Raw genomic sequence first — 17,570 nt, 5'->3', positions numbered from 1 at the left:
ATCCCTTCCAACCCCTGACATTCTGGGATTCTGTGCTTAAGAGACTACCACAAACTCAGCACTCAAACTGTCACTTCAAATACATAAAGTTCTCACCAAATCCTGCAGTATTCTCCCAATCAGTCTCTCAACCTACCAGTGTCTCACCCATCCACCATGGGGGTGTTGACAAATGACTCCCGATCCTTCTTGGATCACCACAAACCATCTCCAAGCCTCAAACAACTATTTTAGTTCCTCCTTTTACCACAAAGTTCATTTTACAGCATACTTCTTTTTCCGAAAACCTTGTTAATTTGGAAGTCTGGATCCACCTTAAAAGAAACATTCAAGCATCAACCAGAAGATTTAAAATGCTTCCGAAACCAAAAGACAACTATTCTGTTTGCAGCTTGTCCCAAAAGGCTTTTGACAAGAGTTGAGGAGCCATCAGCTGTTTTGGAATCACAACGAGACACTTTATGTCACTTCAGTGATTTATTAAGTTTCTTCCCAGAAATATGTAAGAAGAATATTAAATTTCTGTTCATGTGACAGACTCAAAACCACAGGCGGATTCTTTCCTGCAAAGCCTATTTACGAGCTAAGCTAAGACCAGAGCCTGAAATGGTATGTCCAGATACCTTAACATATACATGCAACACCATATTTAAAAGAACCCAAACCTTCTAAGCTGCTTAACTGTGAAACAACGTGGTCTTATTTTGTCAGAAATTTATATCAAGAATGTGAACAGAAAGATTAAGTCTCACTCTAAATACAAAACAAAACACTGAACTACATGGATCTTGTATATTATTTCCCAATCTAACTTTAAAGCTGTGTAGTATTGCTGGCCATTTTTAAGAGCAACTTAAAATTCCTTAAGAAATCGTTTTGAACACTGCACTCGCCATAAAAACGATTCAAGCATTTTCTGTGCCATTTCTCTCTTTTTGCTTACTTCAATACAAATGTAAGTAGTATTTAAGTAGTATATTACAATGAAGCAGCCCTTCAGTAAAGCCATACAAGTGTGTCATTTCTCACTATATGAGACTTGGAAAAAGCTGTAGAGCACCATAACCTACACGTGCACGTCTGGACAAGAGCAGAGTCTTTATTTCCACAGTTTGTGATTTCTTTGCAACCTTCAAAGTCTGGAATTTTATCCCAAAGTCTCACTTCTCCCAAACCAGTTGGAAGAAGGACATTAAATTTGGGGCTGTGAGACTACAACACAGTTCAGGTCTAAACATGTAACAGGTAATGAATGCCTATTTATTCCTCCAAGTCGTCACTCCTCCTCCATTCTCTCCCATTATTTGTCCATTTAGCTGATAACTAACAAGTTTCCAATTACAGAGACGATTTCCTCATTTACATTCTTTACTATGAGGTCAAGACGACAGAGAGGGACTTGGAACCTGAAAATAAACCTTCCAGTTTGCCCACCACGTTGTTGCTGATGTTATATTGCATTATTCAGATTTCCTCGGAACTCTACAGGGGCAGCATTCAGAGCTAATTAACCTCTCCTGACCAAAGTTTATTAGCTTTAGCCAGGAGACCACGAAGACGCATCCAAAAGACAATTCAAATTGGCTCTAAGATTCTTCATCGAGGGCTTGCAGCTGTTCTGTGACAAACAATAAGTATTATTTTTGGGAATTTTCATATCTCTAGTAAGTGTTACCTCCTGTGTTTCACACCTTTTGCTCAAGATGTTAGAATATGTAGAACAATAAAAAGAAATACTGTCTTGTAGTTCAGCTTTCAGGCATGAGTTAAATTGTCCGGCTGCGTCACCCTCCTCATCTGTACCCCCATCAATAAGAACTGATGCAGCTGCTCAGTAAATCACACCAGGGAACCAATTTGGATGCAAACGAACCACCACCCGCTTTTTTCTGGAGTAGTTTCAGCCCATCAGTTCCTCAATATGGTTCATAGTGTGGCCATACAAGCAGCTGGGGTGATGGAAGAGGTGGGCAGCCAAGCAAAAAGCAGCCAAAGGCAGACAGGAGCCCTTAAATGATAACTTATAATATGTGCGGAGATACGTACAGCTTGGCACTTGTATAAGCAAAGTGAAAAGGGGTTCACAATGATGTATAGGCACATTTCAAACTGCAGAAGCAACTTTTTTTATGCAGAAGTGACTCCTTACACTGAATACAGTTGCTGCAAATAATCCCAGGTTCTTTCATTTCCTTTTTCTTTTAGACGAAGTGGGGAAAAACAGCCACTTCTCATTAGAGATACTTATATAGAAAGAGCAAGCAGCTAATGTGTATCAAGAAATCTTCATCGCAAGGAGGGATCCCTGCAGATGAGATGCTGTGCAACTAAGAGCAGCCATTCCAAAAAAAATGTCGGTTTAAAAAATCAAAATACAAGTGCTAGAAAACATGATTAGTGCTGTGGTAGCCTCACGAGTCACATAAAACAAGCCAGCTGTGCAGGCTGATAGAGTGGGATCTGCTTTCATTTAAAATAGATAAGCAATATATGCAGATGAGTATAGATTATTCTCTCCTCTATCTCCTTAAACAGTTGACAGTTTATCAGTAAAAAAGTATTGAAACTCTCAGACACTACACCAGGCATTTTAATAAGATATCCTACTGAAGAAAAGAAGTTGTTTTTCAGCAGAGCACTGATTTAGGTAAGCTCCCTCAAGCAGAAACGATATTAAAAGGGTTAATTAACTTTTCCAACAGCACTGAATTTCATGCAGGCAGCCTGAACAATGGCGTATCTGGATCATTGCTTAGCAGAGTCACAGATCAGGTTTAACAGCTCATTTTAGGGGGGTTATTTTGATTACCACAATTCTCCTAATCTTTTGCACTTCCCAAGAAAGACAACAGAGCAGTGAAATTGCACGGTAGGCCTTGTTATCAGTAGATTTAATTGCCAGACTTAAGTTGCAACTGAGTAAAAGAAACTGCTACACAGCAACTCTAAATTGACCTACCTGGAAGAAATCAGTGCATCCTTCTACCTTGAAAATAATTGGCTACAAAACCAGGAGAGATCCACTATATTCCCCTTAAAATAAATCCTGAGTAGTAGTTTGTATTTTAAAACCGCTGGAGATAAAGATTTCACAGGTTATAAGCATACAGCTATTGCAGAGATATAGAGAAAGGTTGAGCACTAAAGTTTAGATGAGGTGAGAAGACCTTTAGTTTTCACATCTTGTGCCTAAATAGCCACAAAACCCGCTTCCCAGAGACGGGCCATGCTCAGCAATGACCAGTTTCTCTAAAAAGTCAAGGGTCTTTTTCCTTATTTAAAAAAGGCACTCTGTTTTCATCATTCTGAAGAACTACTATCAGCTGTTTTATGCATCTGGTGTTCCCACTCAATGACTTTCTGGGAATCTCAGATCCACCGCAGGCCATAAGCAAGTCAGGCTGCTACAGAACAAAGTATTTTGCTCAACATCTCTGTTAATACTCTGCTTTTTCATCAGGTGATCACTTAATTTGTCAGTTTACCAAGTCTTCTGAGGTTTTAAGGACCAAAACTGCCCAGTCTTTTCATGCTTCAGTTCCTGCAACACCAACATACCATCATCTTTTACTGTCTCTCCCTAAAATATCACTTTCTGCATACAGATCACTGCAGAGGTGGGGTGGGGGCAAGAAAAGGGAATAAGTCAAAATGAGAAAGAGAAGTGCAATGTTCTTAACATAAGGTCTAGATGGTTGGTGAAACCGTAGGAAGGACAGTGGCTACCTTACAACAGCCTAAAGTATTCCTGGAATTTCATCATTATTTCTTCAAGGTCACATAATAAGTAAAACCAAGCATGGAGAGTTCTGACTCCTCTTCCATCTTCACCACTTTATTATTCTCTTACAAGAATCGAATGACCTTGGGAAAAAACATAATAATTTAAATATATCCAAGCTAGATGAGAACACAGCCAAGCACTGTTTTTCTATTTTTGCTACTGATCTACCACACTTACTAGTTCAGGCTCCAAGTATGAATTTGTGAAGCTCAAGTCATTAATATTTGCAACAGCGACGCTTATTCTCTATTACATGCAGCCTATCGTTTTATTAGCAGCTGAGATGATCTAATGCTGGGAAAAAGGGGGACGCCTGTTCTCTTTTGTCCCACATCTGTCACCTCCTGCCCTCTCTCCCAGTTGCATTGTTTCCCCTCTTTAGCACCAAATATTTCAACAAAACTATTCATGAATCCTTGCTCCCAGCAGGAACTCCAGCACTTTCACAGAATCACAGAATCAACTGGGTTGGAAAAGACCTCAGAGATCATCCAGCCCAACCCTTGGTCCAACTCCAGTCCATTGACCAGATCATGGCACTGAGTGCCATGGCCAATCTCAGTTTCAAACCCTCCAGGGCCGGTGAGTCCAGCACCTCCCTGGGCAGCCATTCCAATGCTGACCACTCTCTCTGCACAGAATTGCTTTCTCATCTCCAGCCTCAATTTCCCCTGGCAGAGTTGAAGCCCCTGCCCCCTTGTCCTATTGCTGACTGCCTGGGAGAAGAGCCCAATCCCCCCTGGCTAGAACTGCCCTTCAGGTCGTTCTAGAGAGTGCTGAGCTCACCTCTAAGCCTCCTCTTCTCCAGACTGAACAAGCCCAGCTCCCTCAGTCTCTCCCCATAGGGCTTGTGTTTGACACATTAAATCAATTTGCAAAGGTGTCAAAGGAGCAAGGCAGGCAGTTTAGTTTCTTCCAGCTACAGCCATTCAAGGTATTATATAGTCCCCTCTCTGAAAGGAGAATGAGGGTGAAAACTCTGAGATAAAAGAATCACAGCGGTCCTACTGCATAAGCAAGTTCCAGAGATTCTGTTGGAATCGTCTGATTTGTAAAGAACTTAGTGAATTTGAATACCTTTTCCAAAGTGAAGTTTAAATTAAACGGTCCAGGAAGAGGTTTTCATCAATCTGTGGCTGGATTGGAAAAAGATTTTCTCTTTCCCCACCATCCATACATTTCTAGTGACATTCAGTATAAGTAATGTACATAAGGCCCAAAGCATCGTGTGGGTTCGAAAGAGAGTTTCTGATTCAACAAAGAGTAAGTAAAAAGGATGGAGGGAAGAAAAAAGTGCAACCAGCATAAGGAGGGTGGGAAACGACGTCATACAATTGAAGCTAAAATTCACAGAAAATACTTCAACACCGATCACAATTTCAGCACCAATTCTCCTTTAATGGAGCATCCTACATATCAGTTTTTAATACAAACATCAAGACAATCTTCATTTCTTGACACCTCCTCTGATTTTCTGCTCTCTTCCCAATCGTTCTGCAGGAAAATACTCCATAAATTCTTCTCAGGTCAGGATCAGTTCTGACCTCTGTACAAGCTGGTACATATTCTGGTTTTACCTGGATTCCACATGAGTTTCCCGGTTTGTTTGTTTTATGACCCACAGGAGCTCTGGAAGAATTTCAGTAAAATCCTTCCAACTATTTTAGCATTAAAGCACGGCGCAAATATTAGTTAGCAACACAAACGTTACTACAGCGAATGGAGCTGATTCCAATTTAACAGACTTAGCTTGCAAGGTCAGCTATGTGGGTCTCTGAATATTTGCAATAATTAAGTCACAGGAAAACACGAGGCTCTGTGTTTTGTAGCTGACAGCAATCAGGTTGAATACTTTTTAGAGAGCAGTGTAGGGGAAAGGGACCTGGGGGTCCTGGGGACAGCAGGGTGAGCATGAGCCAGCACTGGGCCCTTGTGGCCAGGAGGGCCAATGGTACCTGGGGTGGGTTAGAAGGGGGTGGTCAGTAGGTCAGAGAGGTTCTCCTGCCCCTCTGCTCTGCCCTGGGGAGACCACCCCTGGAATATTGTGTCCAGTTGTGGCCCCTCAGTTCCAGAAGGACAGGGAACTGCTGCAGAGAGTCCAGCGCAGCCACCAAGATGCTGAAGGGAGTGGAGCATCTCCCGTGTGAGGAAAGGCTGAGGGAGCTGGGGCTCTGGAGCTGGAGAACAGGAGACTGAGGGGGGACTCATTCATGTTTACAGATATAGAAAGGGTGAGTGTCAGGAGGATGGAGCCAGGCTCTTCTCGGTGACAACCAGTGATAGGACAAGGGGCAATGGGTACAAACTGGAACACAGGAGGTTCCACTTAAATTTGAGAAGAAACTTGTTCCTGGTGATGGTGGCAGAGCCTGGCCCAGGCTGCCCAGGGAGGTTGTGGAGTCTCCTTCTCTGCAGACATTCAAACCCGCCTGGACACCTTCCTGTGGAACCTCAGCTGGGTGTTCCTGCTCCATGGAGGGATTGCACTGGATGAGCTTTCCACATCCTTTCCAATCCCTGACATTCTGGGATTCTGGGATTTTTATCATTCTTAAAAAGCATAAATGTTCTACAAAAAAAAAAAAAATCTGTCAAAATATGGACTGTATTTGGCCAACATTTGTATTATTTATTATCATAGCTCTACACCTCGTTACTACAACTTCCTGTTTCCTCAGATTTTCACTACTTGTTTTCGCCTGCCTGTACCAGTTTGACTATTAAGTAGCAACCATGTGATACGAGGTCTTGGAAGTCAGATGACAGACAAGAATTCATGCTTCAATTTTATGTAAGTTTTCAAGCTGCCTTGTTTTCCAATTTAACACACTCGACTACAAAAAAAAAGGTACATTACGGAAGGTTTGCGTCAAGTACACAAAGCTTATAATAGCAAAGGAATGTACAGTGGGAAGTTCAGATGTTTTGTCACTTAAAGCCCCAGGAAGGACAGGAAAATGCTTGTACTCCATTTTAAACACTTGCTAGGAAGATTCTTTTTTAATAAGTTTTGTAATCAGTTTTTCACAGCTCAGCTTCTGACAGCTCAGAGTCAAGAGAATCACATGTGATTCCAGATCCACTTCAAAGCAAAGCAGAAGCATTTGATACGCAGTTTTGTAGGACGTACCATAAGGAATTTATGTGAGGACAGCAAGACCATCAAAGCTACACAGCCACCATCAGTTCAATGAATTGCTCGTGGATCTCATAATTTCACCCCCTCTTCATATCTCAATTTCCTTATGTCCAGGGATGGGATTTAACAGCAGTTCAGGAATTAATTTCCCTTTCTAAGGCTCAGCCACTTTCTGGAACCAGTTCGAAGATGCACAGTAAGAATGTAACTGCATTTTTTTCCTGTGAGGATGCAACATAGATACATATAACACTTTATTTCCTCACGCTGCTAAAGATTTGATGCAAGGAATGAGACACATTGAATCTGTGCAGCGTGATTTACCCAGAATAAATGACCACAAGAACAGTCAAACATGGGCTCGAAGTTTTCACAGACGTGCAATTGTGGATTTTAGTTTACAGTTCCTTAAATCAACGTGCTTTCTTTCCATTACACTTATGAGCGCCTGAAAGGTTTTTGAAAGGTTCACTTTAGACAGAAAACACCTGTGAAACCTTCACTTGAACACATTAAGGCTCAATACAGGTTTCCTAATCATCCATACTCTGCCACACCTACCCCTGTATTGCATTGAGAGTTTCAACAAGGACAGTCAGCAAATGGATTATGTGGTCTAAAAGACATTGAGTCTTCCTTAATTCATACAGGGAGAAAGCGAGAGAGCTAAAAGAAGGAGTATCCCTATATTAGACATGGCCCATACAAATATTCTCCAGCTACCTGAACGCAAGAGTCTTTTCTCAGCTCAACCCAAAGCTAAAGAATGCAATGTGTGAAGTCCATGTTACATCTAACAAAATATGTCAGTCCATGGCACAACCTGCTACTTTAACGCTAATTAAAATGGTAGCAGTAGTATCAGAAAATAATTAAGATATCTAATTGCATAATCACTGAAAAAAAAGAAAGATACATATTACTCTTAAAAGGTGGCTAAGTCCTTTGGTCTATCCTGCCCTGTACCCTTACTTACTACCTACCCCACTAAACTCTTTTCTCACTAAATGACTGAATTTACACCAGGGAGCAACTCAGAACTCAGGTTCAACCTCAGAGTAATGATGTAAACAGCTGGTAACTGTTCAACAGGAGCAAGAAATCTCTTTGTGTACCAGACGTACACCTACAGAAAATTTACACTGCTATTTTAGAGCTCAGAACCAATGAAACAGTCAAGATCAAAACTGATATTCAACGCAAGCCCACAGTGTTCAAACTCTTCACTAATCTTCTGCATCCTCATCCTGCTTTCCACATCCAAAACTCATGCTCACCTCCGCAAAAAGACTGAAAGAGCTCATTATTTAAAACATATAGGGACAGGTACAAAAGACAGCAGTATTCAGTCTTAGGATACAAACAGCTGGTTAGGTGTGACAAAACAAGTCTCAAAACATAGAATTTACTTAAAATTTAACATTAGCAGGACGGATTTGAAAGCAAAATCATAAGCCCACGCAGGGACTTAAGCAAACCAAGTTCTTTCTGTGCACAGTTTGAACAGCTGTGTTTGGTTATGGCCACTGCCACACCGAGAGTGACAAACCAAGAAGGCTGGCAAACACCTGAACTCTGAACAACTGTCAGCACACCCTAAAAAATTGCTCTAAACTGGGCTTAAGAAAATCTTACAAGCACTGACCGCTTGCCAGATAAAGCTCCTCTTGCTAGGTGTTTATATACGATACAAATAACAAGGAACTACATATACAGTCTGTCCATCTTTAACCAAGACCCTTAAGGTGCAGCAGCTACAAACAGCATTTCTCCTTACTGATATTTTCCTCCCAGATCATCTAAATATTTACTCACTTGCAAGATGAAAGACCAAAGCTGTAACTGCTTCTCCCATACAACATGCAAATTACACCATGGGTAGAAAAGATCGGGGCGCAAGTTCTACCTCATTAATAATGCACTATAGCAGTTCAGAGAAGTCCCTTAAGCCTCTTAATGTCACCTTGGACAAGGGAGCTTTAGTCCATATTAGCTGTGGGAATGACCTGGGAATACCAATTATGCAATGGAAAACAGGATGATGCTAAGAAGGAAGGACCCAAAAAAGTAAACAGGTCCTTATGGAATAAAGCATCAACAAAAATCAAAGCAAAGGCACTTTTGACTTTAAAGAATCACTTGATTTTAAGCTTGTACCAAGTCACACAAGTAAACAGCACCCACAGATCAATAACCTGAAGCATATGAATGTTTATCATGTTACTGGATGATAATTCAAGGGCAGAGCAGCATCTCTTCATTAACAAGGAATGAGTCCTTAGTTACCAGCTACCAAGACCTTTCCTCCACTCAATTAAGAGTATTCCCCAACCCTCCACATACCTCCTGAATAAAGCATCCAAACTGATTTATTAGAGCTTTCTGACAGAACAGTCTCTAACTCATCAATAGATCATCCAGTCTGCGAATCACACTTGCATTCCTTGGAAAAAAAGTACACGCTGCAGAGAGAAAATAATCTAGCACCAGATTAACATCCAAACTTCTGGGCTACGATTATGGTTTGACAGTAATTTAAACAAGTTTCCTACTAATTATCTCTAATAAGCGTTAGACATGGATACAAATGTGTTAAGAACACTAGGTCCACATTCACATTGTGATGCTTGACTGGAGCAGCACTTCCTTTCCCACTTGGCCTTTAAAGATAGTGCACATCAAGGAGAAGTGAAAGTAATATTCAAATATGACACTTTCCACCCGCTATTCTGATTTCCCCCAGCATTTTTAGTAGGAAAGGGGAAGTAAAATACTTAAGAGTCAGTCTTTGTTTTCGTATTACTCAGTGGAATGTAAAACAATAGCTACATAAAACTACTTTAAGCTCTTTTCACACGTTTTAGCTGAAAAACTAGAACACACGTACCCATACAGCACTTCTCCCACACACAAGATCTCTCAAACTCATTTGTGAGCACATTTTCAGTCACCTATTTCTGTCACGTTACCCAAGTTGGTGCATACATCTTTAAAGAAAGTAACTATGAAATTCTACCCTTGTTCTAACTCACCCATATTCTTCTCATTTTGCTTCACCTCCACTCACTCAGATCACTTTGAGTATCTAAACGTTTACCCAAGGTACTGGATTATACTGGATTGTCACTTTCAACTCCTGAAAATAAGTTTTTATTTATTATTGGAATTCAGAAGTACCTGCAATCCAGAAGTACTTTTTCTTTTCTTCCTGGAAAGGTCTTTCCAGAAGTACTTTCAAAAGAAAAAAACATCTTTTGCTTTGAAGTTCACTCGTGACTTCCATTCCTTTCCATCCTGGCTTCAAACAGTGCAGCAATGCAAGTTTCTGAAGCGTGTACATTAAAGCTCCTGTAATTACTAAAACCCCAGATGCTCAAAGACTGTCAGACATTTAGTATATATGATTTCTTTAAATGTAGCTCAGTGGAACAATTTCTTGCACAAGAAATTTTACAGAACGGACAGAATCTTCAATTCTATGGTCCTCAATGAGATATTCAGATTTTGTCATCAACTTCCCACTTATTTATGGGAATGAACATGGAATAAGACTATAAACCCCCAAAGACCTCCACAGTCTTTGAATTAAATATCTTTATTACATTCAATCAGTTCATGGAACGTAAACATTACAGAGTAGATTCATGTTCAAAGTTGATTTTGGGGGCTTTTCTTCCTACCACGTACAGGTCTGCTCCAGAACTTTGGTTGATAGAAGCTTTTTCAGTTCATAAACAAGATTTTCACCTTCAGTCTTCAAAATGAAAGACCTTTTCCTGCCAAAAAGGTTTAGGATGGGGATAACCTACTGTCTGAACAGTGGCAGGATGGAAGAAAACATATCCTGGCCACATAATAGTTTTACCTGGCTAATGGAAATGCCAATGTGTATTTCATAAAGCCAACATGCATCTAGTCTGACAAGTCTGTACCAGCACTGAGTAAAACCAAATGTCATGTTCTGCAGTTTGTTGAAGTTCAGAGTACAAAGAAACCTCACATGGTCCATCACGGAACCAGTTCAGGCCCCTTGACCTTATCATCCTAAAACTCTTTCCCACGCTATGGAGCTAAACTGCTCCTAGAGTTCAACTAGTACAGAAGCCACACAAGCCACCTTTTCTAAGTTTTGCTCCTAAAAATCCATCAAACTCCAACTGTTTCTTTCTGAATCCCAGCCTGCAAGTGAACGGAGGTTACAGTGTTCTTGGGAAGTCTCACTGCTTGCTCCACCCTAAACACAAATTCTGAAGTTTGTGGCTGAAAGGTCATTGCTGCTCCTTTCCACAGAAACTTCCATGATCTGACAAGAGATGAGCTGAAAGATATAGAAGATATTGGGTCATGTAGACTTTGGTCTAGCATGGCTACACAGGGTGGAACAAGTTACTCCTGCCCTTCTTACCACCACGTCCATATTCACCAGAGCACATCTCACTCCTTCTCACATAACGCATCCACGGTCTTTGAGCAGCTCATCTTGGAAACGCACATTGGACACGACTACATGGGGCATATTGAAACACGACTGACTGACACTGAACTGGAACTAAATCCTCTCATGGAAAAGAACTAACTCAGTTTACGTCTCATAGTGTATCCCTTAGTATCTATAACACCTAGCTTTTTTTCTCCCCATTGCCCAACACATCTCCAGTGAGCAGAAAATCGCGTACATCAAGGCATCAATAATAGAGGTCCAAGAGTTGAACAGTTTCCTGGGGAAAAAAGCAGATATTGGTGGAGGTGATCTACAGTGCCATTACAGAATGGCCTAATGTACAGTATAAACATCACCTACCATTTTTTGCCTATAATTTGGAAGTAATAGATGATCTTCAATCAAGCCAGTGGAAATCAGCAACACAAACAGACCAAACTTTCTAGCTTACAGTCAGTAAGTAATGGTGGTAGAGATGCAACCAGCTGATGAGCATTTTCCCTGCAGTTGGTGTACAGTCAAACCACTCCCAAGTGGCTGCTGAAATGACATTTTAAAAATCAGTCAAGTCACTGAAGTGCTAATACACTTACGACTTTATACTCGCCTGCTACACTGGCATCCACATTGGGGTTTGTTCGCTTTTCTTCTGTCATCTATCTTTATCACAATTAAGTGACGGGGACATTTTGATCATTTTCTAAAATGATTCTAGCCATTATTTCCGAGGGATCCCCCTCTGTTTCACCCAAAACCAAACACAATTACACTTATAGATTATTCATGTCATGTGGACAAGAGGGATTGGACACACTTAAACCACAGACTGACTGAAAATCATTCATTTAAGAAAAAAAAAAAATGTATGGGCTCCTTTTCTTCCTTACAACTCCTTATTCACGCACTACAGCCTGTGCTGTACAGTACAGCTGTTTGTACTGCAGTTCAAGTTCAAGCTTCAAACACTGTCTCACAGTTCATCAAAAGCTTCTGTCTCATGGTGGAATTGATAGTAAAAGTTCCTCAATTTTAGCATGAAGGAAAAGTTTGTTGGAGGTGCTGGTTTTGGAGCCCACAAAGATGCACTTTTCTGCCTCTAGAGAAGCGCACATGACAATCAGCACAGGAACATTGAAAAGATCATTTGACTGCAACATAACTGGCTCTGTCTGTTAAGATGGCATTTTTTTTGGCCAACCTCTTCCATTTGAAATACGAGAGTCTGAAAGGGTTGGCTTCCCCACTCCCCACCCCATCCCTTTGAACTGCTTATGACAGGACTGAGAAGTTTTGAGCATTTAGAAATCAGTAAGTCATCGTGACATTCCTGGCTTTCTTGCCTCAAGCAACTAGAAAGAGATAATGCTAAAGAATACCTGCTTTTAAAGTGTAATTATTTCACAACACATTTTTAGTTCTGTTAGACTTGCTCTTCCAGCAAAAGAAAATGACGGTCTGGCATGATTACTTAGGGATACAAATTGGAATTTTATGCTTAACCAAATGCATTTATCTACAGCCATATCCTCTATTTCTCCCACTTAAAAGGCAGAATACGACAGCAAAAGGCATTCTTAGGCCAGGTCACCCTGTCACCAACAAACAAGTTAAAGAATACGTTAGTCAGCCTGACACAAGCGTGGTCACAGTGGCAAAAGGTTTTGGACATGACTTTTCACTCCTGCAAATGCGTCAGTAGCAGGAACTTTGTCTTCTAGTCAATACGAATTTCACTGGAACAATTAAATCTAAACTGAACCCACATTACAGTCGTTAAAAAGTCACTTCAGTCATTAAAAGCACTCACCTTAAGTTCCCATTTGAGAATTTGGTCTTTAGGGAGGTTTATAGCTGTGACTCAGACCATCTTACTCTTGTCCTTATAGTCAAAAAACGCAGCATTGTTTGTTCTAGAGAAAACTGCCTACTAAAACAAATCACCAAGCTGATTTCTGTGCTGGCAGGTAGCAAACAATTACCTTGCATTATGTAGCACCACACTCAGATCAGCCAGATTTTCTGCATTACAGAAGTGGTACAATAGACTGGAATGACTTTTCATTCTTTTTCATGATTCTGCAGTAAAATATCCCCAGGGTGATCAGCCCCTTCAAGGTAAAGTATCTTCTAATTCAGTAACAGACGTTTAAGCTCAGATAAAGCAGTGAAAGAGGATGATTTGTTATCAGTGTATCTGACTGTAGTTACAGAGTTTCTTGATTTGATTACAAGCACTGACACAGCACACAGATACCCCAGCACATGGTCCTTATATTTGCAGAGCACACAACAAAACAATACCTCAGACTTTGTCCAAGACTTACATTTGTTACAATTAACATTTCTTCAGTGCCCACCCTAGGGAAATTAAACTAAATATTTACTTGACTGGAACATAACTGATGATTCAGTTTCTGTTCCTCAAAACTCCTACAAAAGTGTCTGCTCCTAGAAAAAAATGACTGTGTTTTGGTGTCACTTTCACAAATGAAGTCCAATGACTAATAACTAAGGCTTCTCCCTGCAGCGTTCACTTGGTTCTTGCATAAGTCTGGGAAAGAATAAAACCAAAAATTCAGCAGGGAGAAGGCCTTACTTGATCTCCTGAACAATCCACTGCTCCCTGTAAAGTTCACTCACAGTAGTGCTCGTGTTTATGTTCATTAACATAGAACAGGCCCACATTTTAGAGTAAGTACTTGCTGTCAGATTAGGGTCAATACTTGCACAGCTCTGGTGGCCAAGAGCCATTTCCATTCCCTCCCTTTGCCCCTAAGAGGACATCTGGTAAATCATGTTTATCCAACGAGCAGTTATCTCTTCATTTCAAGTTGGCATCTATTGATTTTTCTTTAGGAACTCCTCATTTTCACACCTGGAAGCACGTAGCTCAACTCTGATCACTTGTCTACTTCTTAATAACATTGACTGCACTGAGGTAACAAACTAAAACTTCACATGCAGATTCAGATCTCAGAGAATTTCTATGGAAAAGCATGCCTGTGCTAAGTAATTATTCACTCCACTCCCTCACACTGCTTAAGCTGACTAGACCCATAAAATAAGAGGCACTGCATGCAAGAGGGGAAAGGGCACAGACTTAGTTTGATACGGATTGCTAAACCCTCCAGCACAGCCTAGACTTCCTCACTTAACCTCGCTTCTAACGCTCTCCAAAATTAAAACACGGGACAGTTGCCCAGTAAACCAAAAGCCAACTACCAGCAAACAGGAAAAACAGAGTTAGCCGAAGGAAGGATGTGATGGGGAGGGAACATTTCAGCAGTGTTCGGAACTCACCGTAGGTTTTATCCTCCACCCCGATTCAGCGGGAGAGCAGAGGGCACCCCAGCTGTTCCCGCCTCATCAGCTACCCAAGCTTAAAGCTGATTTATCTGGTTGTTATCTGTGCTGCGACTCTCAGCTGCAGTTTGCATCCAGCATCTCCGTGGGCACAGGAGCAGCCTCTTGGGGAGAGGGAACCCCCCTTGACTCTCCAGTGCTGGCATGAAAGGGGCAAAGACCCCTGTCCCCATGGAAAAGGGTCCTCACCCTCTCATCTTCCTACCAGCCCAAGAGAAGAGGGTTAAAACCCCCTTCCTCAGGGACCCCACTTCCATCAGCTTGGGGACTCTGCCTCAGGCATCCCTGTATATCAGAGAACCCCCCATTACACTTTAGGGAGTACTTCTCCACTCCTTCACCTTCAGGGGGGCCCAAACCTTGGGGAGCGCCCCCTTTCACCTCAGGGCACCCTGCAGCACAGGCAGCACCCCCCTTTCATCTCAGGGGATGCCCACATCTCAGTGAGCACCCCCCCTTCACCTCAGGGGATCCCCACATCTCAGAGCACCTCCACATCTCAGTGAGCACCCCTCTTCATGTTGGGGCAACCTATACCTCAGTGCGCTCCCCACCTTCACCTCAGGGGACCCCCACATCTCAGTGAGCACCTCCCTTTCACCTCAGGGAACCCCACATCTCAGTGAGCACCTCCCTTTCACCTCAGGGAACCCCACATCTCAGTGAGCACCCCCCTTTCACCTCAAAGAACCCCACATCTCAGTGAGCATCCCCCTTTCACCTCAGGGCACCCCAGACCTCAGTATCCACCCCCTCCTTCACCTCAGAGGATCCCCACATCTCAGAGCACCTCTGCATCTCAGTGAGCACCCCTCTTCATGTTGGGGCAACCCCACCTTCACTGCAGGGGACCCCCGCATCTCAGCACACCTCCACATCCCAGGTAGCACGCCACTTTTACCTCAGGGGACCCCACACCTCAGTGAGCACCCCCCTTTCATCTCAGGGGAACCCACATCTCAGGATGCACCTCCACATCTCAGGGAGCAGCCCCTTTTCAACTCAGGGCACCCCAGACCTCAGTATCCACCCCTTCCTTCACCTCAGGGGATCCCCACGTCTCAGGGTACCTCCACAGCCCAGGTAGCACCCCCCCTTTTACCTCGGGGTACCCCACATCTCAGCGAGCACCCCCTTTCACCTCAGGGGACCCCACATCTCAGCGAGCACCTCCACATCTCAGTGAGCACCCCTCTTTCACCTCAGCACACCCCCAAATCTCAGTGAGCAACGCCCTTCACCTCAGGGGACCCTCCAGACCAGGGAGCAACCCCCTTCACTTCACAGGGGACCCCACACCTCAGTGAGCAAACCCCCTTCACCTCAGGGCACCCTCCCCTCAAGGAGCACCCCCACACCTCAGGGAGCACCCCCTCCCCCAGCTGGGGCCGCCTCCGGCCCGACCCTCCCCCGAGGTCCCGCCGTACCTGCTGCGAGGGCAGCTCCACATGCAAGGCCCGGGTGGCGGAGCCCGGGGGTAAGGCGGCGGGGCCGGCAGCCGAGCTCATCCTCACGGTAGGGCAACGGCCGGGCAGCGGCTGCAGCGCATGAGCCCCGCGGGCCGCTCCCCCCGCGCCGCCGGGCACCCAGGGGTTAATGGCGGCAGCAGCACCGGCCCGGGCCGCTCGCTACGGAGCCATATTACCGCAGTGCTGGGGGGCGGCCGGCGGGGGGCGGGAGGGAAGCAGCGTTCCGCTCGCTCACTGGTCGGCGCTGCACAGAGGCGGGAGCGCGGCTGCGTCCTTGAGAGGCGACTGGGTGAGAGCAACGCCAATCAACGCTCCTCTCCGCGGCCTCTGTCAAACAGTCGGGACTAGAGCGGGCGCCGATTGGAGCGTCGACTTCCGGAAGGAGGGACGGCAGCCGAAGAAACGGCAGGTGATTGGAAGAAGGAGGTTTTGATTGACGTCTCGCGTCTACCGTCACGTGTTGGGGGGGGGAAGCTGTTTTTATCACGTGGTGGGACGAAAATATTTTGCTGGGCGGGTGCGCGGGGGGACAGGGGGCGGGTGTCGTCATGGCAACGGGAACGGCCTGGACCGCCGGGGCCACGCTGCCCACACCGTGTCACCAGCCCCACACCAGCCAGCCCCACATCGTGTCACCTGCCCCACACCACACCAACCTATCCCATTGCATGTCACCTGCCCCACATGGCACCAACCTGCCCAATGTCACCCCAATCTGCCCCACACCACATCAACCTGCCCTACAGCATGTCACCTGCCCCATATCATGTCACCTGCCCCACACCACACCAACCTACCCTACACCATGTCACCTGCCCCACATCATGTTACCTGCCCCACATCGAGTCATCTACTCCACACTATGTCACCTGCCCCACACCAACCTGCCCCACGTCACCCCAACCCACCCCACACCACACCAACTTACCCCACATCATGTCACCTGCCCCACATCACCCCAACCTTCCCCACATCATGTCACCTGTCCCACATCACCCCAACCTTCCCCACATCATATCACCTGTGCCACATGACACCAACCTGCCCCAAACAGACCAACTTGTCCCACATCATGCCAACAAACTCAACATCATTCCAACCCACCCCACATCATGTTCACCCACCCCACTTCACACCGACCCACACCGCACTGCACCAGCTCACCCCACATGGTGCCAACTCACCCCACATCAGGCTAACCCTGATGCCAACACACGCTGAGCCCCAACACAGCCATCCCCGAGCGCCCATCGCCATCCCATCCAGACAATATCCATCCTGGCCAGAAGGACCATCCCCACCAGAGTCACACCACCCCTACGTACCATGCAGCACTGGGACCGCCAGTCCTGTCCCCATGCCCCTCTGGGGGCA

The 17,570-nt window shown here is 44.3% G+C and overlaps 1 protein-coding gene across 7 annotated transcripts in view; it reads right to left on the bottom strand.

Annotated features, from left to right (window-relative positions):
* The window catches only part of UVRAG (UV radiation resistance associated), a 112,406-nt gene extending 96,023 nt beyond the window's left edge, over nt 1–16,383 (bottom strand). For all 7 annotated transcript variants that reach the window (XR_011741410.1, XM_065833635.2, XM_071814734.1 and 4 more), the window contains exon 1: nt 16,155–16,383. Coding sequence is in view for 5 of the 7 variants with exons in the window: in XM_065833635.2 (XP_065689707.2) it covers nt 16,155–16,235 (81 nt within the window). In the remaining 2 variants the exon portion in view is untranslated. The remainder of the gene's footprint in view (nt 1–16,154) is intronic.
* Nucleotides 16,384–17,570: the final 1,187 nt, after the last annotated feature.

Source organism: Patagioenas fasciata, chromosome 1 (assembly GCF_037038585.1).
Source record: "Patagioenas fasciata isolate bPatFas1 chromosome 1, bPatFas1.hap1, whole genome shotgun sequence".
NCBI lineage: Eukaryota > Metazoa > Chordata > Aves > Columbiformes > Columbidae > Patagioenas > Patagioenas fasciata.
This window is presented reverse-complemented; position numbering and strand designations above follow the sequence as displayed.